The sequence below is a fragment of the Bos indicus genome, chromosome 17, assembly GCF_029378745.1.
Source record: "Bos indicus isolate NIAB-ARS_2022 breed Sahiwal x Tharparkar chromosome 17, NIAB-ARS_B.indTharparkar_mat_pri_1.0, whole genome shotgun sequence".
Classification (NCBI taxonomy): Eukaryota; Metazoa; Chordata; class Mammalia; order Artiodactyla; family Bovidae; genus Bos; species Bos indicus.
The window spans coordinates 7,483,667-7,508,898 of NC_091776.1; the positions used below are offsets into that span (position 1 = coordinate 7,483,667).

Below are 25,232 nucleotides of genomic sequence, written 5' to 3' on the forward strand. Positions count from 1 at the left end.
CCAGGCAGAAATACTGGAGTGGGTTGCCATTTCCTAATCCAGGGTTATTGTTGTTAGTAGCCCTCAATGAATATTGGCTGACTGCGTATTGAGAGTCTAATCTGTACCAGTAAGCACTTTGCTGTGTTGTTTTGCATACATACTATTTGCTCCTCAATATCAAAATCACTGCAGATGGTGACTGCAGCCATGAAATTCAAAGACGCTTACTCGTTAGAAGGAAAGTTATGACCAACCTAGATAGCATATTGAAAAGCAGAGACATTACTTTGCCAACAAAGGTCCATCTGGTCAAGGCTATGGTTTTTCCTGGGGTCATGTGTGGATGTCAGAGTTGGACTATAAAGAAGGCTGAGCGCCGAAGAATTGATGCTTTTGAGCTGTGGTGTTGGAGAGGATTCTTGAGAGTCCCTTGGACTGCAAGGAGATCCAACCAGTCCATCCTAAAGGAGATCAGTCCTGGGTGTTTATTGGAAGGACTGATGTTGAAGCTGAAGCTCCAATACTTTGGCCACCTGATGCAAAGAGCTGACTTATTTGAAACGACCCTGATGCTGGGAAAGATTGAAGCGGGGAGGAGAAGGGAACGACAGAGGATGAGATGGTTGGATGGCAATGGACATGGGTTTGGGTAGACTCTGAGAGTTGGTGATGGACAGGGAGACCTGGCGTGCTGCAGTTCATGGGGTTGCAAAGAGTCGGACACAGTTGAGCTGAACTGAACTGAATAACACTGTGAGGTTGATATTATTATTATCACCCATATCTTACAAGAAGAAAATTGAAACTGAGGTTGAATGACTCGCCCTGGGTCACATAGCTTGTCAACGGTGTGCAGTCAGGGTTAGCACATGGTCTGTGTGCCTTCAAAGCCCATGGTGCTTTTCCCATACCACTCAGCTTTCACAGAGGCCTTCGCAGTCCTTTCTGCCTAAGCCGGCCATAGTGCATTCCTTGAATTTATTGAGCTAACTGCATCAGACTGTTACTCAGTCATCCAAGTACATGTTCTGCTTTCTATATTAGGAATAGTTTCTTCAAGGGCAGAAACACTGATACCTCATATACTGTTTACCTCCTTGATGATTACGATTGAATACATAAATGGGTGAATTGCTATCCTTGTTCCTTAAAAGATGGTTGTAAAGGACTACTAATGGTATCCTCATCAAATAAAAAAGGAAGTTAATACTGCATAATTTTATTTCCCTGTTTATAATTTATTAATCGCCTACAGTTCTGCAGAGCATATAAAAATTGAAATACCTGTTTTATTAGGGATTAAAAAATAGCATGACAAACATATAGCCCCTTAGAAAGAGATTTTCTTCCTCCTTTTAGCCGAGAAGTTAAAAATACTGCTGTGGGGGTGTTGAAGTCACCTTTATATGTCTCTGCTTCCTTCTCTCCCCTCACACATACTGTGGCATTTATTCATTCACCCAATTTTAAAGATCTAAGAGTGAAGAAAATAGATAAGGTCCTCGCTCTCTCGGATCTTGTTTTAGTGGGAGGAGACAGGCATAAACAAGTAAAGAGATAAAATCATTACAGACAGCGACCACGTCTGGCATTTCAGAGTTTTCTGTGATGAGGTTGAGAAGTGAGCACCTGGGCTGGGTGGACAGGAAGAGTGAGGGGCTCGCAACAAAGGCTTAGTTAGGCACACGTCTTCCAAAAAGAGCACACACACGTGGTCCTGGGCTATTGCTTGGATGCAACATATGGCTTTTACTTTGCTGTTCAGCCACCTAGGTTCAAAGAGACTGTCAACAATAATGCTCTTCCCATGGCAAAAGAGCATCAGGCGATTTTTCACAGGTGCTGTATTTCTTTCTTCTACTTCCCAGGGTGAGATTGGGCCTAGAATCAAAGCAGTGCTTGGTTTTCTCTATACCTGTAAAAGATTAGCCTTAAGTCAACAGGGATGATGCAAGCAGGGGGAAAAAGATGCAAGAAAATAGAGATGAAGCCAAAAAGGACAATTTCTGATTGTAAGAGCTGGTTTCTGTTTCCCATCATGGCGCAAGATGAGAAAGTTCTGCAGGGTTTAGGAGGCACAGCTGCCCTGGCCCTGCAGAGCGGCCTCAGCCTCGTTGCCCGCCCAGGTGCTCAGCCCCACTGTGGAAGCACGGGGTGATTTCCAGTGTGAAACAAGCCAGAAGTAAGGGCTGACATTTCCAGGTGACACTTGTGGTTCTTTTGCCTGTAATTAGCACCTCTTAACCCTCAAACTTGCCCGTGCCTTTTTCAGGCTGTGGAAGCTCAAATCCGAAGTTTTGGGCAGACGCCGTCTCAGCTGCTCATAGAGCCCCACCCTCCCAGAGGTTCTGCCATGCAAGCGGTAAGTGCAGCCTGCTCGGTCCTCATTTCTCGCATCTCTTTGAGACCCTGCTTGACATTCTTAACAGTCTTCCATTGTACTTGAGCTTCTCCACCACGCCTTGGCCTGTTCTTCTAATGTACTGTTTGTGAACCTAATAACAGCCAGCAAATACTCCCTGTTCTCCTGGACTCTTAAGGAGGGCAGACATTGCTCCAGTGCTCCAGTATTTCATCAGGGCGTCATGTTCTGTGTTGCAGAATTAAAAGTTCCATCACTGTCTTATATCCTCATTCTAGGGTAGGGGGTGGATACATTTTCTGCTTTGATCCTAGGAGTGCCTAGATTAATTTTCCTGTTGTGTTTATTCTTTACATCCCAATGTTTTCACTTTGGGAATTTTGAAAGTAATCCTAATACGTAGGCTATGTTACTGAGAGTCAGGAACCTTGGAGGAAAAAAATGATGGTGTGATATACCAAATACCCAAAGCTTAGTGCCCACAACAGTGATTTTTCTTTCCTGTGATTCTGAGGGATGGTAGGCATTTCCTCTCGTTCACCTTGCTCCCTCGTGCACTGCTGCGGCGGGTGCTAAGAGATGAGACTGCTCTTTCCATGTGTTCTTTTCATCAAGGAAGTTGGCCCAGGCCACTCCCACTCGTAGTGTTCCGGGAGGACACTTTTGCATGACTTCTTGAAGTGTGCTTTTGAACTTGCACAGCATCATTTATGCTGCTTTCTGTTGGCCAAAGCAAGTCAGAGGCCCGCCTAGAATCAGAAGCAGGGAAATAGACTGCTGCTGCTGCTGCTGCTGCTGCTGCTAAGTCGCTTCAGTTGTGTCCGACTCTGTGCGACCCCATAGACGGCAGCCCACCAGGCTCCCTCGTCCCTGGGATTCTCCAGGCAAGAACACTGGAGTGGGTTGCCATTTCCTTCTCCAATGCATGAAAGGGAAAAGTGAAAGCGAAGTCGCTCAGTCTTGTCCGACTCTTAGCGACCCCATGGACTGCAGCCTACCAGGCTCCTCCGTCCATGGGATTTTCCAGGCAGGAGTACTGGAGTAGGTGGCCATTGCCTTCTCCAGGGAAATAGACTAGAGCTGCAAAATCTGTGGCTATTCCTCCTTCATGTTTCTTGAAATTTCAGGGGGAAATTCATTTATGACAGAACAAATTCAGCATAGGAACACACACTGCACGGCATGGTAAGAATATTTTAAGTGTAGGCTGTCGGTGTTTTATTTTTTCTTGAATTGTCCATCAATAAAACAGGTTGCTCATTACTGTTTTAAAGTAAGAATGGGGACATAGAGTCTGTTTCCATAAATGCGATGAATAATTGAGAATAGGTTCTAATTCCATGTTGGGGCTTAGAATGGTAGGATTTCGCTGGATGCTGGGAAGGAGAGCGGCAGCCAGCAGGGACCTGGATACAGATGTGGTCCTCTCTGCCTCCGACTCTCTGTCTCTTCCCGTCTTTCCTTCTTCTTTGTGTTTTTTCCCCTTTTCCCATCTTTGTCATCATCTTTCTTCTTCCAAGTCTTTTTTCCCCTTCTTTCTCTAATGATAAGAATTGACCATTACTATAAACTACAGACCGGAGAAGGCAATGGCGCCCCACTCCAGTACTCTTGCCTGGAAAATCCCATGGACGGAGGAGCCTGGTAGGCTGTAGTCCATGGGGTCGCTAGGAGTCGGACACGACTGAGCGACTTCACTTTCACTTTTCACTTTCATGCATTGGAGAAGGAACTGGCAACCCACTCCAGTGTTCTTGCCTGGAGAATCCCAGGGACAGGGGAGCCTGGTGGGCTGCCGTCTCTGGGGTCGCACAGAGTCAGACACGACTGAAGCGACTTAGCAGCAGCAGCAGCATAAACTACAGACATTTAAACATTTATTTGCGTCACCTTTTCCCCCCAGTGTTTTTAAGCAGGGGAAATCATATTTAAAAGAGTGTAAAGGGTAGCTTTTAGTGAAGAGACTACACAGAAAGCGGACATTTGGCAAGAACAATGGAAGATAATGCCATAAAAATAGTAAGAATGATTTATGTTTGGGGATTGGAATTAGTTTTAGTAATAGCTTGTCAATGAGACGCAGGCTGCCGCCGTGCTGGCTAATGGAAGCACCTCTGCTCCATTGACTCTCTACCTGGGTCACTGCACGGCCTTGGTCACTGGGGCCAAGAGGGAGTTCCTACTGCCAAGCCTCTCTCCGTGACCAAAGGGTGACTGGCTCACTGGGGCAGATCAGCCTTCCTGTCCCGGGGCGGCACACGCTCATTTGAGGACGGGAGGCCATCTTTCCCATTATCCTTTATCCTCTGAATCGAAACCTGAACTCTTTTTCAGACCTGTGCAAATTGTGCTTTTCCCTCTTACACATATGTGGGTGGGAAACAGAAGTGTGTTAGAAAGAAACCAGAGTTGTCAACAAGTGCACACGTAATCTGGGAAAACGGAGCGAAATCTAGCTATAGTGGTTTCCCACTTCTATGTCAGACGGGGCTGGCAGGGGCCCGCAGGGTTGATGAGGGTTTCTTTCTCTGCCCTCCCGTGACTGGTCCTGCCTCATCAGCAGCTGTCACCATCCCTCTGGGCGAACCCAGTATGCTGGGCTGGCTTTTTCTTGCATCCAGTGCCCCTCATTCCATACTCACTGGCTACGGATGCGATGCGCTCCCCAGAGAGTTTCTTGGTCCTTGCCTCCATTAGGCGCTCTCATCAGGCTGAAATCCACAGGAACTACTGGAGAGCCAGCATGTTCTCAGGATGCAGGAACGTCTCTGGACATGGTGTCTGCAGCTCTCTGTGGAGGAGGGCTCTTCCTTGCCCTGTGGCTAAGAGTTGGCCCTCTAGAGGCACTGTGTACACAAGACATTCTTCCTATATGGTAGAGATTTTTTCCGTGTTTTTTTAAGGGCATAAACATTGGAATTATTCAATTTGAGCCTGATTGTATTTACAGTATGAGCTGTTAAGCTCAGAAATATGTATCAGCTTCCTTTCAGTGAGACTTCATGATGTATGTTGTCATCTGACTTCCTCAGAGTTTATACATTGACTTTGGTAAATATTATTTTTTTAAAAAAACCCACACAATTGGAAAACACAGTTTGGTTTTCTGAAATGACATTCATTTCCTTTTCTCCAGACTTCATCAAAGCTAGCTTATAGGAAATTTTGTTTGTGGTTGGCTCATTGTTTCTCATTTTTACACAATTTCACAGAAATCCTTAAAACCATGTAAGGGGTTCTTAGCAAAACAAAGATTACTTATTGATATCAGAGGTTTTAACTCAAAGACCCAAATGTGTATTGCTTTCACTACTATTCGGATGAGTTCCCCCACCAGTGATGACTGCAGCACACACACACACACACACACACACACACACACACACACACACACAAATGCAGCAGAAATTAAGGCCACCTCGCGCTGTGTTGAGTGCAGGAGCCATAATATACGCCAGGTGTAGTAATTAGCAGGCCCACGAAGGCTGCCTGTTTGTCTGCTTTTGCTGCTGTTGCTGTATCCCCCTGTGTTTTCACACCATCAGATAGTTGGATTTAATTGAGGCCACATCAGATGAGGCATTACTGACACCTTTAATTGAATGAGCATCCAGGGAGGATTAACTCATAATATTGATTGGCTTTTAGCCACTTGCTCAGAAGGGTGTCTGGGTAGCTTATTAGTTGCCTTTATTTACACCTTTATGCAAAGAGTGCAAATAGGAATTCTTAGTGCAATATGTTTTTCTAAGTACTCTTAATAACTTTTTTAAGAGGACTGATAATAAAAATGCAAATGTATTTAATTTTTTATTAGCAGTTCTGAATGAATACATGTTAAATATATGTGCCTACACATTTACATATACCTGGTGTTTTGAAATATGGCAATAAGAGAGCAACCAGAAGGACTTCATCAAGGTGTTTCAATTCTGAATGATACTCATCAGCTATTAGAAAATAGACATGGCTGTGGAGAATTGCTGAAAATGCACAGTGCAATTACTGTATGATAGCATAGTACCACAAAGTATAAATAAAGCCAGTAAATCAGTGTGGTGTTGTATATGTCTCAGATTATAACATATGGTTTGTAGGAATGTTCTAAATCCTTAGTAGTCTTCCAGATTTATTATGTTGCTAGCCGTTAGAACAGTGTTTTGTGTATCATTTCAGTTATATTTTGCTTTTCAAAGGAGAAATCGAAAGTCTTGAGCTTTAGTTTCTTTGCCGACTGGGAGGAGAGGCATCTAGGTATTTCTGTGCACCCTCAGCTAGAGCACAAAGCTGTGGCATCCGCATTATAATAGGGCAGTGTTTATGACTTGTGCACTATATAAATATATTGTTTCTACAAGTACACTTAATTATGCATTGCTTTGAAACACCTTTATAATTAAGTTTGTGTATCACGTTCATAAATTATTTCTCTACTGTAATAATACATGCATGCTGTACAACTGTTGTTTATAAATGTATTTGTTAATTAATTATCTCTTTATTTAGTTGTCAAAATCCTCATACTAAGACTCAACACAATTTTTGATAATCTTTGGCAATTACCTTGGCTGGCTTTTGTGCCTGTGGCCTGTTCTCATTCTTTTATTTTTTTCTCTTTTGTACTTGATCCATAATAACTGTTGGAATGGTTTAACACAATCCTCAATACTTTGCCTATTTCGAGTCTAAATCAAGTCACTCTTTTTAGTTCTTCTTGGGAATGGGGTGGAGAAGGGAAGAGAGCTAATAAAAATTTATGGGTTTTTAAAGTGACCATTCATGTATTTTACTTCAATCACCTAGAAATTCTACTAATGACATGTGAAAACCAAACAAATCCTAACTGCTGTTTCTCTAAGCCTTTCTGCTCACTGTGCTCTCACTTGCAACTCGGGTTAACATGGTCTTCCTCTTCTTTTCCTACACCCTCTTTCTTTCCTTGTCTTTTCCTTCTCGTATATTTGGATCTTGTCTTGCCCACTCAACAGTATCTCCTCCTGCAGAGTCCATTGATGTTCACAGACCAAGCTCAGCAGGATGTTATCATGGTTCTAAAGTTCCCCTCCAACTCCCCTGTCACTCACGTGGCGGCCAACACCCAGCCTGGGCTGGCGACTCCTGCTGTGATCACAGTAACTGCTAACCGGCTGTTCGCCATGAACAAGTGGCACAACCTTCCAGGTAAGTGAAGACATACCCTTCTAAGGCATACTAACTGCTGAACACTGTATAAAGATATTGTAAGTGTTAATCAATCAGTTGTGTCTGACTCTTTGTGACCCCATGGACTGTAGCTTACCAGACTCCTCTTGTCCATGAAATTCTCCACGCAAGAATACCGAAGTTGGTAGCCATTCCCTTCTCCAGGGCATCTTCCTGACCCAGGAATCAAACCCAGGTCTCCCACATTGCAGGCAGATTCTTAACCATCTGAGCCACCAGGAATCCAAAATACATTGTTCCTGCTGCTTCTGCTAAGTCGCTTCAGTCGTGTCCGACTCTGTGCGACCCCATAGATGGCAGCCCACCCGGCTCCCCCGTCCCTGGGATTCTCCAGGCAAGAACACTGGAGTGAATTGCCATTTCCTTCTCCAATGCATGAAAGTGAAAGTGAAGTCGCTCAATCGTGTCCGACTCTTAGCAACCCCATGGACTGCAGCCTACCAGGCTCCTCCGTCCATAGGATTTTCCAGGCAAGAGTACTGGAGTGGGGTGCCATTGCCTTCTCCTAAAATATCCACCTAAATATATTATATCTCAACATTTAAGCTTTTTAGTTTTCAAACATATTAGTCTGAATCAAAATGTTGAATACTTGGAAACGTGTAAAGAAGTCCCTCTGAAGCATGTAATATTAATACAAAAGTTAAAACACGAACTGTTCTTTGGCATCTAGTGATTTGTCTTTACTCCTTGGAGATAAATATTATCATATAATAATATTCTATGTCATGTCCATAAATAGCCTTTATTGATTTATCAGATGTTCCTTTTTTTCCCACATATTCATTTGCTCCATATACACTTCTCATTGTCTATCGTGTGCCTTTTTATGCAGGGCATGGAACTATTTGTTGTGGGTGATAGAAAAAAGAACAGGTAAATTACACAGCCAAAATACTACAAACCCTTAAGTATATCCTGTTCTTTCATTAAGTGCTGAAGAATTAGGGTGACTAAGGGCAAGATCAGCCCTGGGATTTCTTTGGAAGGACTGATGCTAAAGCTGAAACTCCAATACTTTGGCCACCTCATGCAAAGAGCTGACTCATTGGAAAAGACTCTGATGCTGGGAGGGATTAGGGGCAGGAGGAGAAGGGGATGACAGGATGAGATGGCTGGATGGCATCACGGACTCGATGGACATGAGTTTGGGTGAACTCCGGGAGTTTGATGACGGACCAGGGTGGCATGGCGTGCTGCAATTCATGGGGTCGCAAAGAGTCAGACACAACTGAGCAACTGAACTTAACTGAACTGAAGGGCAAGATACTGAAATAACCCTTAGAATCATACACCATCACTACTTGAAGAGACATGAGAGTTGGTCTTGTCCAGGACCACATTCTACCCCTGAAGATGCGGAACCCCGGGGAGCCTGCCTTGTTCAGTATCAGACATGGGCCACTCCGTGGCAGCGCCAGGTTTGAACCCGAGTTTTCTGACTCAAATTTTATGAGTGATTTATTACCTCTCATTAGAACAGGAATGTTGGGATCTGGATTTAGCACTGTTCCTTGTGGCCACTGGTTACAAATTCTCTTTTTAAAGAAGGAAAATCTTTCAAAGTCCTGAAGATTATAGGGTTTTTATCCCCAAGCCATTGTTTTAGGTAGGAAATTTGAAAGGATAGCCTTTAATAGTCTGTTAACTTGTTATTAAACCTGTAAAGTGTACATAAAGCACCACCCATTATAATACCTGAAATGCTTGCACATGTATGAGTTCTTGAACAAGGGTCTCGTGCCACACTAAATCCTAGAATGCTTAGAATGGAACAGAACTGAATTGATGTTCAAATAAAAACTAGATGCACTAACTATGGTCAATAAGGTAACCTGGTACCCTTCATGAAAAATCCATGGTTGGTGTCAGAATTTCTTAAATATAGCCATTTTCCTGGCCATCAGAAATGAATGATAATATTTGATTAGAGAATAGATTTCATAAATGGTAGAGAAAGTTAAAATTGAGATACATATAATGTGTCTATTACTAGGTCCTTTTATTCTCTTTTCTTCAAGTGAACTTATCTCGAAGAGGTAAATGTGTATGCAGATGACATATTTTGGGACTAAAGATGATAATTTGATTAATGAATTTGATTTTTTTGCTGTTGTTTCTCTAAATGCCATTCATTAGAAGAAAAAGACGCTGGCAGTGTGTTCTGTCAGGCACACGGAGGATCATCTTCCTGTGCTGGGTGCCGTTACCTTAGAGCCTGGCGTAAGCACCAGTGTCTGTGGCACCAGGCCCCTCCCAACGATGCTCATCCTGGGTGGCTGCTGTGGCAGCTCTGGGAACTCGTTCAGTTTAAACAGAGCCGTGTGAGGAGAGACAAACCTTTTCAGCTGCTGGGGAGCCCCAAGCTCTCTGCATTCCTGGCTTTCGTCTAGCCTAGCAGTGAGCAGGAGCTGAGCCCGCTCCACCAGAGAGCTGCTAGGCTGATACTCAGGTGTCAGGCTCCCTCCCTTCCTGTAATGACTGAGCTCCTGACACTCCCCTTTGAAACAAGCCCGTGGCCCTGCCTGGAAGGCTGGCTGCCCTTACTGCCTGCTGGTCAGCTCTTCTTCTCCCTGTTCGCCACTGTCCTCTAGACCTGTAAAGTGATTCAGGGGCAGCCTCCTCCTGCTGGAGTACCCCGTATGGTACATCCAACTGCTCTGAGCCCAGGCTCGCTTTTCTGTAAGATAAGAGGAGAGAAGACTGCACATGTTGGCCAGCTCCTTGCCTTGAATCCTCCCCACTGAGCCTTCTTTGGGTCTGTGCCTTGCGTCACTGGTGGTTTCGCCCCCGTCCTCTGGCTTTACAGTGTGATACAGCCACTCCTTACCAGATAATACAAAGAATAATAACATGTGGAAAAGCTCAGGCGATTCTCTTTCTACAACATGATCCCCAATCCTCAGTACACTTACACCTAAAAATGTTAAGTATACATTTTATTAAACCTGTGCCTCATTTCAGGTATGGAATAAACATACCTGACCTCTCATCCTCTGTTTTGCTACCTTTACCTGTCCGTGTGCCTTGATTGAAACAAACGTCAAAACTTCCTAACAGTTTTTCTTCAGTGAATATCAAATTCAGGTTACACTTTTTTTTTTTTTTAGTTTAGATTCTGATTCTTTTCTGATATTCTCTGATTCCCATAATTCATTCATAAGACAGCTAGCTGTTGTCAATATAGTGTCTTGAGTCCTGATTTAGAGAAAAAATCATCTTTATCCTTCCATCTCATTCAAGGGACCTTGAGGAACATCCAGAAAAAATAAAATAATGGCACCTAACCTTCATAGAGCATTTTCTAGCTTCCAAATACTGTTTTAATCGCTTCACATCTATTAACTCACTGAATCCCTTCGACAACCTGAAGATGTAGGTTCTATACTTAGGTTGAGCCATACAAGATTGCCATTTTAATAGGTCAAGACATCAGGTGTTGGTGATTCCATGTGGTTCAGCCTAACTCATTTAACAGAGCAGGAGCCTGAAGCACTGCGTAGACATAACTGGCCAAAGGTCACTCAGGCAGTCAGTGGCAGAATTGGAACTTGATGCATCACCAAAAATAGCTTACCTGCTAAATCTCTTTCACTGACAGTTTGGTTTTAATGTTTCTGTGATCCCAGATTCTGTGTCCCTAAAGACATAGGGACAGCTTCTCAAGGTATTAGCGTTGATGGGCACTGGTGTTGCTGGAGTAAATGCCGTGTTGGTAGATCAGAGGCTGAGGTTTTCCCTGATGAGTCCCTGTATGTGTGCTGTGGTTTCTTTACTGGCAGAGCTGTAATCAGCAAAAACAATACCTTTAGCAAAAGAGGGAGTCCTAAGGCTTTCATTTTTCATCTACTTTAATATCATATTTATACTCAACTATAATTTTTAGTGCTAATATTATACTCAGGTATTTTATCAGTATTACTGATATTCACGTATTTTATCATATTAGTGATCTTCCAAAAGATCATTGAAAAGTCCTTGAAAAGTTGGTATTTACTAACAGTGGGAATGCTGACATAATGATTTTAAAATTAATGAACACATTGGAATATATCTCATTTTTATTTTCAGCCCCTCAAGGACAGTCAAAAAGATGTCTTAAAATCTGATGATATTAATATCATCCTAATCTTAGAATCGGATGATATTAAGCAGAGCTCTAACACCAACCAAGCAGTAGTTAAAATGCTTATGAGTCTGTAAAAGGCAGATATTGACCAGAGTGAATGGCTGAGTCATTGGAGGAAAATCTTTTGGAAAAGGACCAAGAATTTAACTCTCAGAATTACACAGCTGAAAAGATTGTCTGTTCTAAGCCCTTCATTTTGGGGCTTCTGATTTGCCCAAGGTTGCACAAGTGGCCAGTGGTCAGTCCTGCTTCCTACAATACTTCTTATCCACCAAAAGCCCTTCTACCTTTCACGGGGCTGCAGCCTATAAAATCTCTTTTCCATCACAAAATAGGTACCTCTGAATCCTTAAAACCATTTTGAAAATTAAACAAACTGTCCTTAGTATGGATTGATTTTTGTTACTCATTTGCTTCTCAGTATTTTTAAATGGAAACCATGGAAATATTAAATATTAATAAAAGTTTTTTTTCCAACCGCAATCAAATCTTCAGGAAAACATTTCAGCCAAATGCATTTAACTAAAACATTTATCTGCAGATAGCTTTCTTTATTTTTATTCCAACTTTCAATTGATTGATTTAAGTGATGGATGAAGCATTGAATGTTCTTTGACTTGGCGCTTTCCCTTTCTCCATCATAAATTGACGTTTTTGTGGATCCTTTGTGCTGCAGCATTCAAAACTGCCTTTTTAAGAAGTAACAAAAAAACTACTATTTGCTACAGTCAGCAGATGGTTGTCACATTTTGTTTTCAGTGCTCTTTACCACTTAATTTTGTTTTGTTGCGGCATCAGAGGTTGCCAGTCAAGCATCTGCTATAGCTTATGGCCTAGGACTGGAGCCACTGCTATGGCACATGTTCAGAACAGCACTAATCTAAAATAAATGTTTAATAAGCTAGCCATAGAAGCACCTGGATTTTTCGTTTGTTTGTTTAAATTTCACAAAACTGTCTTGAGAGATTTGGAGGTTGGAAACAATTCTACATGAGATTTGACTTAAGCATTTTTATGTAGCTCAGTATATGAAAAATAATGCGCTCTCTCTCTCTCTCTTTTTTTTTATCTTTTGTGAATTCCAGCTCATCAAGGTGCTGTACAAGACCAGCCATACCAGCTGCCAGTGGAAATCGATCCTCTCATAGGTCTGTCACTTGCTTCCCTCTCTGCGATTCATTAAGCTCTGTATGGTGGCCCTGAAGTGTAGATTACCGTTGTTTTTCACTTGCTGGTTGCTGGGAATGGAATTTTCCTGATAAACCATTTGCATGCAAATTGGAATGCAATGAGCTGTGGCTATGCTGGTATTTCATCAACTCCCCCTCGTTGGTTTGCCTAATTTGAACAGGCCTAGGACGCGTGTCACCGAAAATTAATATGGATGCTGTAATAATGTGTGATTGAGAATGCGCATGAAGTACTGTCAGGATAATATTGGATCTTTTCATCACTCAGACTTGTTGATGAGCAGGAGCGAGGCACGTTATGATGAATTGGTGCACCAGTAATGTGATGGAGCTCCTTTGCTAGGGAAATTTTCATAATAACAGTGGGTTCTTAGCAGCTCTGTGTTGAGAAAAATAAAACTGTAGTGCCAGGGTTTCATCATTAAAGGAGATCAATCCTTTCTTCCTGGACCCTCCTTTCAGTCTGAGGGGATTAATGTGCAATTGCAGAGCAGTTTCAAAGTTGAAATATATCGTCCAGCCAATGGCAGTGTTAAGATATTTGTATTCATTTTCCTAGGGTCCTGCAGCCCAATAAATTGCCATTGGAGGTTAAATTTGTTCAGGGAGAAAAAAAAAGTAAAAGGAGACCAGAAAGAGCCATTGGGATGAAATGAGCATCTGCGGCAGACGACTTAGAATATTTAATTGCTGCTGTGCTTTTTGAGTAGGTTAGTTGAAATCTCTAGTTTAGCATTTTCCAGCCTATAGTGGGGATTTCAACTGTGACTCCACTAAGAATGGTACACCTTGGTATTGAAGATGCTGTTCAATAACTTTTAGAAGAAAAAACCTAATTGCCCAGCTGTAGGGGTATGCTGCTAGCATGGATGTTTGTGTTTGCCTTATAATTTTGTCAGATTTCCCCAGCACAAATGAATTTCTTAGTATTTTGAAGTATTTTTAAGTTTGTAGATAAACCATAAGAATAAGCGGATTTATTATTTTAAAAAATTCAAGGCGTTCCTTGTGCATATGTCACTTTTTTGTTGTTGTTCTCTAACACCATTGTTTCAGTGGAGACTTAAATGGCCACCATTTGCAGATGAATTATCAAGATGAACTAAAATAACCTTAAGCTCTAAACTGTCTTTTATCATTTTCCCAAATATAAGCAGAAATCTAAGAATTACGTGTCTATATGAAAGATAACCAGTACCCTGGTTCCTGAATCTTGTTTTGCTTTGAGTAGATACAATTTGCCATATATATATATATTTTTAAATTAAATGCCCACTTGGGTAAAGTTCTAAGAGTCAGGAAAATAAAACCCATTTGTTGTGCCACTTAGAGCCTGGTTTCTGAAGTACAGAATCATTGTTTGTCTTAAAACTTGACAATGAATATCATATAGTATAAAGTCTAAATGAATTCAGAAATGGTAACCCTGTCGCGAAGGCATGGGGGAAAGGGGCGAGATAGTCAATATTTTAGGTTTTGTGGGCCATAAGGTCTCAGACACAACTACATAACTCTGTGTTATAGCACAAAAGCAGCCACAGATGATATATAAACAAGCGAGCATTGCTGTGCTCCAGTGAAACTTCATATGCAAACCCAGGCACAAGCCAGATTCAGCCTTCAGGCCATAGTCTTCCCTGCTGACCATTGGTCATCAGACTGTTCCCGCATCTCCTGAAGTAGTTGTTTAAAACCATGCATCTTTATACAGAGAGAAGTAAGCCAGAAGGAAAAACATAAATACAGTATACTAACGCATATATATGGAATTTAGAAAGATGGTAACAATAACCCAGTGTACGAGACAGCAAAAGAGACACTGATGTATAGAACAGTCTTATGGACTCTGTGGGAGAGGGAGAGGGTGGGAAGATTTGGGAGAGTGACATTGAAACATGTAGAATATCATGTAAGAAACGAGTTGCCAGTCCAGGTTCGATGCGCGATACTGGATGCTTGGGGCTGGTGCACTGGGACGACCCAGAGGGATGGTGTGGGGAGGGAGGAGGGAGGAGGGTTCAGGATGGGGAACACATGTATGCCTGTGGCGGATTCATTTTGATATTTGGCAAAACTAATACAATTATGTAAAGTTTAAAAATTAAATTAAAAAAAAAAACATGCATCTTCTCACACATTTTTAAGTTGACGTCTAAAAAATTTTAATGTGATATCATCACAAGTTTAAATAGTTGCAAAGGTTATGATTTTTGGCAAAGTGTGTAAAATTTTAAATATATCCAGCAGACACTAAATATCAAAGTCACTTGATAGTCAACCTTTTCTGTTTTTAAAAAATTCATTGCAAGAAATCTTTACCATTTGAATGTTTTTCTCATCTTGAATTTGTACTTTCATTCTGCTTTCCCTACACAATTTTATTTTAACTGTAGAAAATTGATTACCCCATTAAACAGTTTTCAGCAATAAAAATACATATGTAAATATAAATGTTGAGATTTCCTGTGACCTCAGGCCCAGCTTTAAAAAATTAATCCTCATTGAGTTATTAAAAATCTCAATACATATTTATTAAAATTATAAATTATAAATTTTAGTACTATTAAACATACACAACACATATTTATTGAAAATAGGAAATACAACTTCAATGAATGGGAGTGTCTCCCTAAGTAGTTCATGTATTCATGGATAAACATGATTTGTTGCTGAAAGAGACAGAATTTGTCAACAGTTCTATCCTAATTTTTTGTTTTTTATAGATGGATGCTCTCAGGAGTGTTACTCACATGAGAAGACAGATGGGAAAGGAGAGAGTTTTGTATTAGCAGTGTTATTCAAATCTTCAAACTCTTTCCAAGTTATGGGACAAAATTCATAGAGTGATATATTATTAAGGATTACTTTTACGGTCTATCATTAAATAATCATTTTAACAATCTATCACTGAAACTTATTTTTAATGATCTATCAATCGACAGCGTGATTAGATCCTCCTTCCATTCATTGAAAGCAGTGAATTGGAAACCACCTGCCCTGCAGAATGATGTGATGATACCTAGGCATTCACTTTCTAGCATCACATCAGTAGTTTGAATTGTCTCTTTATTTGGCTCTCAAGAGATTTTTGTACCCTGGAGTAAAGCACCATAGTAAGATTCTATCTAGTGGAAGAAGAGCGAGCAAAAAGGGAGGTAAGAAAGGAAAACTCACAGGAGAGTTCTCAGGCAAATCTGTTTCAAGCTAGAGAACTCATGAAAGTTGCGGAACCAGAAATTGATTCCCTTAAAACCATCTGTGCCCGTGTATCCCTTGGGAAATCTTACGCCAGCACCCCCACCCTGTCCCCCCCACAAGGGTATACATGCTCCAGTTTGTAGACTGCTTATCTAGACAAATATACCTAATTTTCATCAAATAAAAATACTTTCAGTACTGAATCTGGTGAGGTTTGCTAGACAAAACAGTAAGATAAAGAAAAGGCAGTTGTAGGGTAGGTTATATAGACTAAATGGTTGGATGGACAGACGGATGGATTAGGGGTTGCAGTGTTAAATTATAACTAATCACTTATTTGGAAAATAGTTCATCTAAATGCTGAAGGGGCATCAGCCTTTACCCATGACGAGTTTGTGGTCATTCAATTCAAAATTATATACATGGCCAGGTCTGTCAAATTAGATCCTCCCAGTCGGGAAGATCCCCTGGAGAAGGCAATGGCACCCCACTCCAGTATTCTTGCCTGGAAAATCCCATGGATGGAGGAACCTGGTAGGCTACAGTCCATGGGGTCGCTACGAGTCGGACACGACTGAGCGACTTCACTCAGGAAATAACGCCAAAAAGACCAGTGAAAGTTTATATATCATGTAAGCGAAAGTCATATAAACACTAACAAAAATACGGTATTTTTATAATTTTCATGTGGAATGAACTGTAGTAACCAGTATAGAAAATACCATATATCTTGTTTTAAATTGCTAGGTTTACTGGAAATTAAAAGATTTAATCGTATCACACAGGTTCACTGCAGTGAGAGACTAACGTCTCTCCATGATACACTATGACACACAAAAGCTATTTCACCTGCCAGGAGCTTCCCTTTGTGTGGAAGGAGGGGGCACGTGATTCCTGACTAGAGGCCTGCCCTTTTTACTACTGCTATCACTTTCTAGGCCATTAATCTCCCCCAAAGTATCCGAAGCCCATTATCAAACAGTTATCTAATAATCTTACATGGTTAGGTTGTACAGTCAGACACTAGCAGAACTTTGCAGTATTTCACATGAATACATTTGCTATGTTCTGTATGCCATGAGGGTAAGGAGTATTTTATCCCTCTGTATCCCAGCAGAGGACTGGAAAGTATTTTGAACACTTTTTTTCTTCCATATTACTTTCTGAGCCTTCTATTGAATTGGCCATCTTAACTTATTACCTACAATGAATATAACATAGATATATTTCTATTTTTAATTCTTATCAATAATGCATCTATAATATTTTTTCCAATAAAAACTGAAAGCAATGATGCAAAGAACTTAATAATTATATGTAGACATTTGTTTTGTTCTGATTTCTGGTATGATCAAGTTTTTTTTTTTTTTTAGCAGTATAAGAACTGTAATTTGTGTTGGAAAGCTGATAATGAAATAACTGCTAGATCACGAACAGCAGAGCTTTCTATTTGGTTGGCTTCATAATGCCAAAGAAGGCACCTCCGTGAAAATTCCTTTGCTGATAATGACATGGCTGATAGTGTGTTTCTAGAGGATTACTACTCTTCACATGCATGTGATGTCGGGCTGTGTCTGACCTTATGCCTTGAGACAGACTCTGTCTCAGGTGCTCTGCAGCACTCTGAAAACATACTGCCAGACTGTCTTGTTTTACTGTTTACAGAAGTAGCAAGAAAGTTGCAGTGTGCTGTGCTTTGACTTCTTCAATTACAAGTATCCTTCATAAATAGTCATCCTACCCTTTCCTTGCACACAAGTGCGGCTGTGAACGGGGGAAATGGGAGTTCACATCTGGTCAAATTAAAGGCCTGTTAAAGTCAAACTAGTACAAGATGCTCCAATATTTCAAATATATGACATTTAAATTCTAATATCTCTTCCTTGTGACAAAAAGTTAGCGGTAATAGATTATCGCAACATGAATCCATTCTCATGACAATAGATGTAATGAGATTGTCAGAAACACAAACCTAACTGTGATGCAATCTGGAGATTCTAATCTAGTTTGGTCCTGCCCAAGAGCTAGATAGCATGTTCTGAGAATTGTATACTACGTATTTTAAAATTGTAGTGTATTATTGTTTCTTTCCTCTAGGCAGAATTTCTTACCGAGCTGTTGAAGTTGGCTACCCTCCTTCTTCCAACAATCGGATTGTGTTTTCCTGTGGTTTTTCAAATATTATTGTATTTAAAATTAAAGATCAGATGTTTTTATCCTGGAATGTGTTGTCTCTCCTCCCTTGGCCCCAGCCCCCAGCATGACAAATTACGGGATTTCTTTGCGCATGTGGGTTTATAGGCTTTTTTTTCCCCCTCTGTTCTCATAGCCAGCAATACAGGAATGCACAGGAGGCAGATCACTGACCTCTTAGACCAAAGCATTCAAGTCCATTCCCAGTGTTTTGTCATCACGTCGGACAACCGCTACATCCTCCTCTGTGGCTTCTGGGATAAGAGTTTCCGCGTCTATTCTACAGACACAGGTAACCTCATCATTTCTTTATCAGTGAACTCAAGTTTACAACAAGTGGCGGTAAGAGGCTGAAAAGGCTTTCTCATCTCCCCTGTAAAAGTTACAGAATTCTAAAAGGTGTAAAATATAGTTTTCCCCTTCAAGTAATAATCTACTCTATAATCCATTAATAAGTTAACTTCAGAATGTTTTTAAAGGGGCAGGTTTTGATAGGTTTGTCGCCCAAGCTTCATACTTACAAGTGAATACTTTATTTTGAAAGCATACCTTGGTGTAAATGCCATATGTACATGTCCATGCATAATCATATGACAAGTGCACATACTTACAGGTGTATTTCCCCACTTTAATATTATTTAAAGGTTATTTTTTTTTCCCTGGAAATTCTAAGTGTGTTTCCTGTGAGTGGCTATCTTGCCTCCACCCAGTTCCACTGAATCTTGCTGAAAACTACACCATGGTGAAGAAAGGTAGCTGACTCCGTGTTCATTTGCATGCAACTCCCTAAGGGACAAACCAAACTCAAATCACTACTATTATAGGATATCCAGTCCAATGAATGGGTGTATATTTTTGCATATAGGCAATTATGAACATTGAAAAATTTAATAGAGTCTCTTTAAAGTATTTTAGAAACTGGAAGAGGAGGGCATAAACTTATACTGAATATGTAGTTGTATATTTAAAATAATTAAAATTAGATAGTAATGCATTAGAACTTAAATACCATGGAGGTAGATAGTTCAACTAAAACAAGGATCTACAAATAATTATATTGATTAAAGGTTCTGGGGATAGGAAATTTTTTAAATTGAAATTTCTAATTAATTAACTGTTTTACAGCAAATCCTTTTTCAGTCATGTTAGTCATCTCTATACAAAGTATGAGTCCATACTCCTACTTTAGTAAGTATAGTATATTAACGAATTAATTCTTGGGTATTCAGGGACTTTGTCCTAGCTACGTTTTGATGATTGTATTATAACCTAACAATGAGAGAGTAAGGAAATATAGTTGAATATGTACTGTGTATAGAATAAACCCTAGAAGTTAGACATGATCTCGTTTAATTTTTATTTCATGGAATCAATGACCTAATATTTTTATAATTTACTTCTTTATTCTGGAGGTAGGTTCAGAAAGAAGACATCATTCAGGTCTTCCTGATTACTTGGGCTTTTACTAGATGTTTAGGTCTATGATGTTAATTACTATTGAACCTAAAACTCCTCTGGAATTCTTTAAAAACGCATTGGAGATTGACAAGTTTTCCTAAAATTATTTATTATTATAATAAATCTTCTCTGGCTTAATATTCAGGTTTAAATTTTAACCTTTTCTTTCACTATTACGGTAATGACAACCTTAGTGTTATTTGACCTCAAACTATACTCCCTTCTTCACAAACTTTCAGATTAAAATTGTTGCATCCTATCACAGGGTTTTCTTGAACATTCTTTTAGGTTCATACTGTTTTTTTATACATTGAAAATTATCTTTCAATTTGCATACAGTAAAATTCCTTATTTTGATTTTTAGTTCCATTAGTCTCAGGGCATTGTATCCAGTTATGCAACCACCCCCACAGTTAAGATGCAGAGCAGCAGACATTCCCCAGAAACCTCTTGGGTTGCCCTTCATAGTCAGTTTCTTCCCTTACCTCAGCCTCTTCAGAATTGCTGACATACTCTTCATCTCTATAATCGTGCCTTTTCCGGAATGTCCTCAAATGGGATCATATATTATGTCAATCTTTTCTGGGTGCCTGATGTCCTCTGCCGGCATTCAGAAGTTGTTTTGTGGAATTCACTCGGCGTTTAAATGTTCTTTTGATGAATTTGTGGGGGAGAAAGTGTTCTCCCCGTCCTACTCCTCCGCCATCTTAGCTCCTCTCCCAATCTTTGGTTTCAACATTTGAGCCTTGCTGAGTTTGTTGACATTTCATATCATTTTAAAGACACTGAATATTGATATTATTAAATTAAAGCTAACCTCTTTAACCTTTGTAAAGTAAAAGCTAACCTTGAGGCTTCCCTTGTAGCTCAGTTGGTAAAGAATCTGCCTGCAATGCAAGAGACCTGGGTTCGATTCCTGGGTCAGGAAGATCTCCTGGAGAAGGAATTGGCAACCCACTCCAGTATTCTTGCTTAGAGAATCCCATGTCCTGGCGGGCTATAGGCCATGGGGTTGCAAGAGTCGGACACGACTTAGCAACTAAACCACCACCTCCAAAGCTAACCTCACTTTTATATAATACTCATAATAAAATAATTTTTATAGTCACACAGTTCTCTAGAACTTATAAAATATCTTCTTTCTCATACATGATATTGTGTCAGCCTCACAGTAATCTTAGGAAATCGAATAGGTGTCCATAGGCCCATTTTTTCGATGATGAAACCAAGGTTTGAAAAAGTTAAGTAACTTGTTGAAATTTGCATAGGTCATGGTGCTAGACCTGGGCATTGGAGGTCTTCTGACCTCAGATGTGGCATCTTTGTGATTAGTCCATTTTATCTCACACAAGTGTTACCCATTTAAAATCTAGGTTCCTAGAATGTCTGCCATGTTACTTTAGACTTAATAAACTAGATGGCATTCCTTTCTCTCTTTCCAAAAGCCTTCTACTTTACTGTTTTTTAAAACGTGCACAAGTGCGTGTATGTATAAAACACTTTCATAAGAAAGAAGTCTCATTTTAAACTTCATTTTGGTGGGACTGAACATGTATACCAAAAATATTTATACTTTCCAGGAAAGCTTTGAAAAAACTCTCATATGATAAATCTAATACCCTTCTTAATATCTTGTATACAAACTCTGATGCAAATTTTATTTAAAATTATTTAAATTTTAAATGTGTTAGTGTCTTCATGATGATAGGAATATTAAATGTTTTCTCCTAAGTTTAGCAGAGAAGATTAGCAGAAAAATTGTATGATCAATAATATATAATGGCAGAGCTATCACAAGTGTTGAATTCAATTATATTTTGGCACGTAAGCCAAAAAAAAAAATCCTTCTCTTATTAGATTTGGTGGGGTGGGGAGGTGGGGGTAGAGAGAAACATGGTTGTAGCAGGAAATTCTTTAAACATAAATCATGTTTTCAAGACACAACCAGAGCAGCAGAGGCAACAATAAAACCTTCCCTCGGCAGTAGGAATTATTTTCAGGCCACATTTTAGATTCAGTGGTGCAGAGTCCTGAGCTTGAATTTTTTTTTTTTATTTGTAGCACAGCTGTCAAATAAAACATTAACTAGAAAATTTGTTCTGTCAAAAAAAGGATATTCTAGTGCTTGTGGTAATATTTGATATTAGTGTGTGGAGAGGTGGACTGGTATTAAAGGAAACAAAAAATAAAGCTTGAGGAACACTTATGAGATTATCAGAAAATAATTTACCAAAAAGAACAGCAGGTATTTATACGGTGTGATTTATTTAGGAGGAGTGAACCTCCACCTCATAGCAATAACAAATATTGCGGAGGAACACTGCCAGACAGGAAAAAGCAAACTGAAAAAAAAAATAATGTTTTCCAGAGTTGAGCCCAGAGTATAAATTGTGGAGAATGAAGTTAATTTGTATTAAAACATGAAACTCTTTAGATGTGAATACTTAGCTGGCGCCCCCTCATCTCAGTCTTCCCTGATGCCCAGTCTTAGTCTGTGCTCTCCTGTTTTTCTCTCTCCTCTTTTCTAGTAGTTAACACCACTCACAGTTACTTGTCTGTTTCTGTTTGTTTAATGAGGGCAGGAACCGTTTCTCTGTTTGCCACTATATACAAGTAAGATCTAATGCTCGGCACTTGGTAGGTGCTCAGTAAATGTTTGCTGAATGAAAAATAAGTGTGATAACTTTTAGGGGCAAAAATTAAAACACTAGGAAATTTTAATTAAAAAAGAAACCCCAGTCTGAATATACATGTTCCTAACGCTGACATTGTAGACATAGAATGATGACTTAATTAATGAGAAGTAGCAAATTATTATGTGTCTTGAGAAGTTCTGACAGTCCTTTTAATCCGTCGCACTTTTACAGCTAAAACTTTGCCCTTTGTTCTCACTAGCTGGAAACTAAGCATGTTACCAAGCAGACAGTTGCTCTTTCGCGGGCTGCCTGGTGTGCGTGCAGCGTTTGGGTTTTCTGTTTATGCCACAGACCTCACATACCTAGATGTATTACTTTGCTCATCTTCACTTCTACAGCCCACTGAATTGATGGTTGTCAAATCTTAAATGAGTCTGCTCTAAGTAACCTATTTAAATCACTCGTATAGTTGACATGCTCTCAGCATTTAGTATAGGCTGAGGCAGAAGTCACTGTACATACTCTGTGATCAAAAGCATAATCACATTATGGGGTGTTCAGTATTTTCAGTAGTTAAAACTCATGATTTAGCTTTCACTTTTCTAATTAGTACTTCTTTGCTGATGGTTCAGACGGTAAAGAATCTGCCTGGAATGCAGAAGACACAGGTTTGATCCCTGGGTCAGGAAGATCCCCTGGAGAAGGGAATGGCTACCCACTCCAATATTCTTATCTGGAGAATCCCACGCACAGGTTAGCCTGGTGGGCTTCAGTCCATGGGGTTACAGAGTCTGACACGACTGAGCGACTCTCACTTTCTACTTTGTAGTAAGAGTACATTCAGCTGCCTTTTGTCTCATCCTTAGTTAGGTCTTCCCTCTAACTCCAACCATTTTACCACTAAACCTCTCTCCTTTGTCCTTCATATAAATTGGAAATGATAAAAAATTATTATATTTTTAATATTTAATTTTCTTTCCATTTTTTAATTCTAGAAAGTCTTGAGTTCTTATATTCTTTATTGATAAAGTTAATTTTTAAAATGAAACATTCTGGTGTTAATTTAAAAGGTTGGAGAAATTCAGAAGTGAACATTTTTAACACTTACTAGTTAAAATACCTGCTTTGACTAAAGTCTTTTTCCATAGGAAATAGAAGTGTACTTTATCAATTTTGCAGTTTGAGAATGATATGAATCTTTCTTAAGTTACTATTAGAACACTGTGGACAAGGGAAAACACTGTATTTGACCTCCCATCTGATGTGGATGAAGCAGTATTTATTTCTAAATTTTCAGACTTTGTAATATGCTTTGGGTTAATTTAAATCAATAATGTGAAAAATTTAGTGGAAATATTTTAGTTATATTTATTATCTTGAAAAATTAAATACATACAGATACCAATACTTAGTTGAGACCTTAAGGTTTTGATAGGCTGCGATCTGTTCCAAGTTAAACATATAAACTTTTTAGGCATACTAGTTTTTTTCCAGCTTAATGGTTTTTATCTTGAACATCTGAATTGTATTTTTTATCACCCTACCGAAATGCTTATTTGAAAAAAGAAAAGCATTCAATCTGAGTATTAAAGGTACACATTCTATGACATTTTAATTTGTAGATTCTGTAGTCATTTCAGAGAGAAACGTTAGCTAGAAACTGGTCAGGGTAGAGTAGAAGAGCTGCTATAGCTATTTAATTCTTTAGACAAGTTTGTATGAATTACAAACACCGTATCTGATTAAACAAAAAATCTAAAAGGTGGGACCTTTACTTTTTTCTGACACTGTTATGTGAGCAGTTCATCCTGTGCTTGACACCCTAGATATATGGTAAGTTTACTGGGTCCCCCTCCCCAGTCATTACTGGTAAACTGTCATCTTAATTTCCCTTCTCCTCAGGAGTTTTCCTCATTCAGACAATTAAAGAAAGAATCACTAGCTCAAATTGCAGTCACAATATATTAGTCCTTTTATCAAAATTTAGCTCATGTAATCCTGATGTGAAAAGCAGAAACTCTTGGATGTGGTTTATAGTGTCTTTGTGTAGATGACTTCAGAGAAGAGAAGAAGAAATAAATTGCCTTTACTGATTCAGAGAGAGGTTTATATTAGTGAAGTCTGAGGGATAGAGTACTTACAGAAAGGCAACTAAGTTTTGCTTTGTTTTGGATCATTTAGAGTAACTTAATAAATTGTTGAAATGGTTCCAAATAAGGGTTCTCTTGAGTCTGCTTTAATCAGTAGACATAATTCATTTGTAATTCCTAGGAGCCATGTATAATAATATTATTAGTTGAAATAGTTTTAACATATGTCTTTCAAAAATGTTACTATCACTGTTCAATTGATTCTTTTTGTTGTCGTTAATTCTTCAAAGAAAACTTTTAGGTTGAACCAGATCAAATTTTATTATAAAATCTGAATTATCAGAATATGAGTTAATACAACTTCATTATCTTTTTAAAAGTTAAACAATCACTGGAAAGTTTTTCAGTTTTTTTAAATAGCAGTTTAAAAGAAACTTGTTTTGTATTTCAGGAAAATTGATCCAAGTGGTGTTTGGCCATTGGGATGTCGTCACTTGCCTCACTCGTTCGGAGTCGTATATCGGGGGAAATTGCTACATTCTGTCAGGGTCACGTGATGCAACCCTTCTGCTCTGGTACTGGAATGGAAAAAGCAGTGGTATTGGAGATAACCCGGGCAGTAAGTACAATTTATAAGTGAACTTTTACAAGTGATGTATAGTAACATTTTGCAGTGAAGTTTTACCTATTTTATCATGGGGAAAGTGAAACTGAAGTATCAAGTAATTTTAATTTCTTAGTTATAATTTAAGAAAGCTCTAGATAACCTTG

General features: G+C 39.4%; 1 protein-coding gene across 8 annotated transcripts in view; it reads left to right on the forward strand.

Moving 5' to 3' along the window:
- The window catches only part of LRBA (LPS responsive beige-like anchor protein), a 757,794-nt gene that overhangs the window by 700,821 nt on the left and 31,741 nt on the right, over nt 1-25,232 (forward strand). For 6 of the 8 annotated variants that reach the window (XM_070770117.1, XM_070770116.1, XM_070770115.1 and 3 more), the window contains 5 exons: nt 2,255-2,344; nt 7,333-7,525; nt 12,782-12,844; nt 18,414-18,569; nt 24,913-25,080. In XM_070770117.1, the coding sequence (XP_070626218.1) occupies nt 2,255-2,344; nt 7,333-7,525; nt 12,782-12,844; nt 18,414-18,569; nt 24,913-25,080 (670 nt within the window). The remainder of the gene's footprint in view (nt 1-2,254; nt 2,345-7,332; nt 7,526-12,781; nt 12,845-18,413; nt 18,570-24,912; nt 25,081-25,232) is intronic. The other 2 variants (XM_070770120.1, XM_070770119.1) reach the window with 1 other exon arrangement.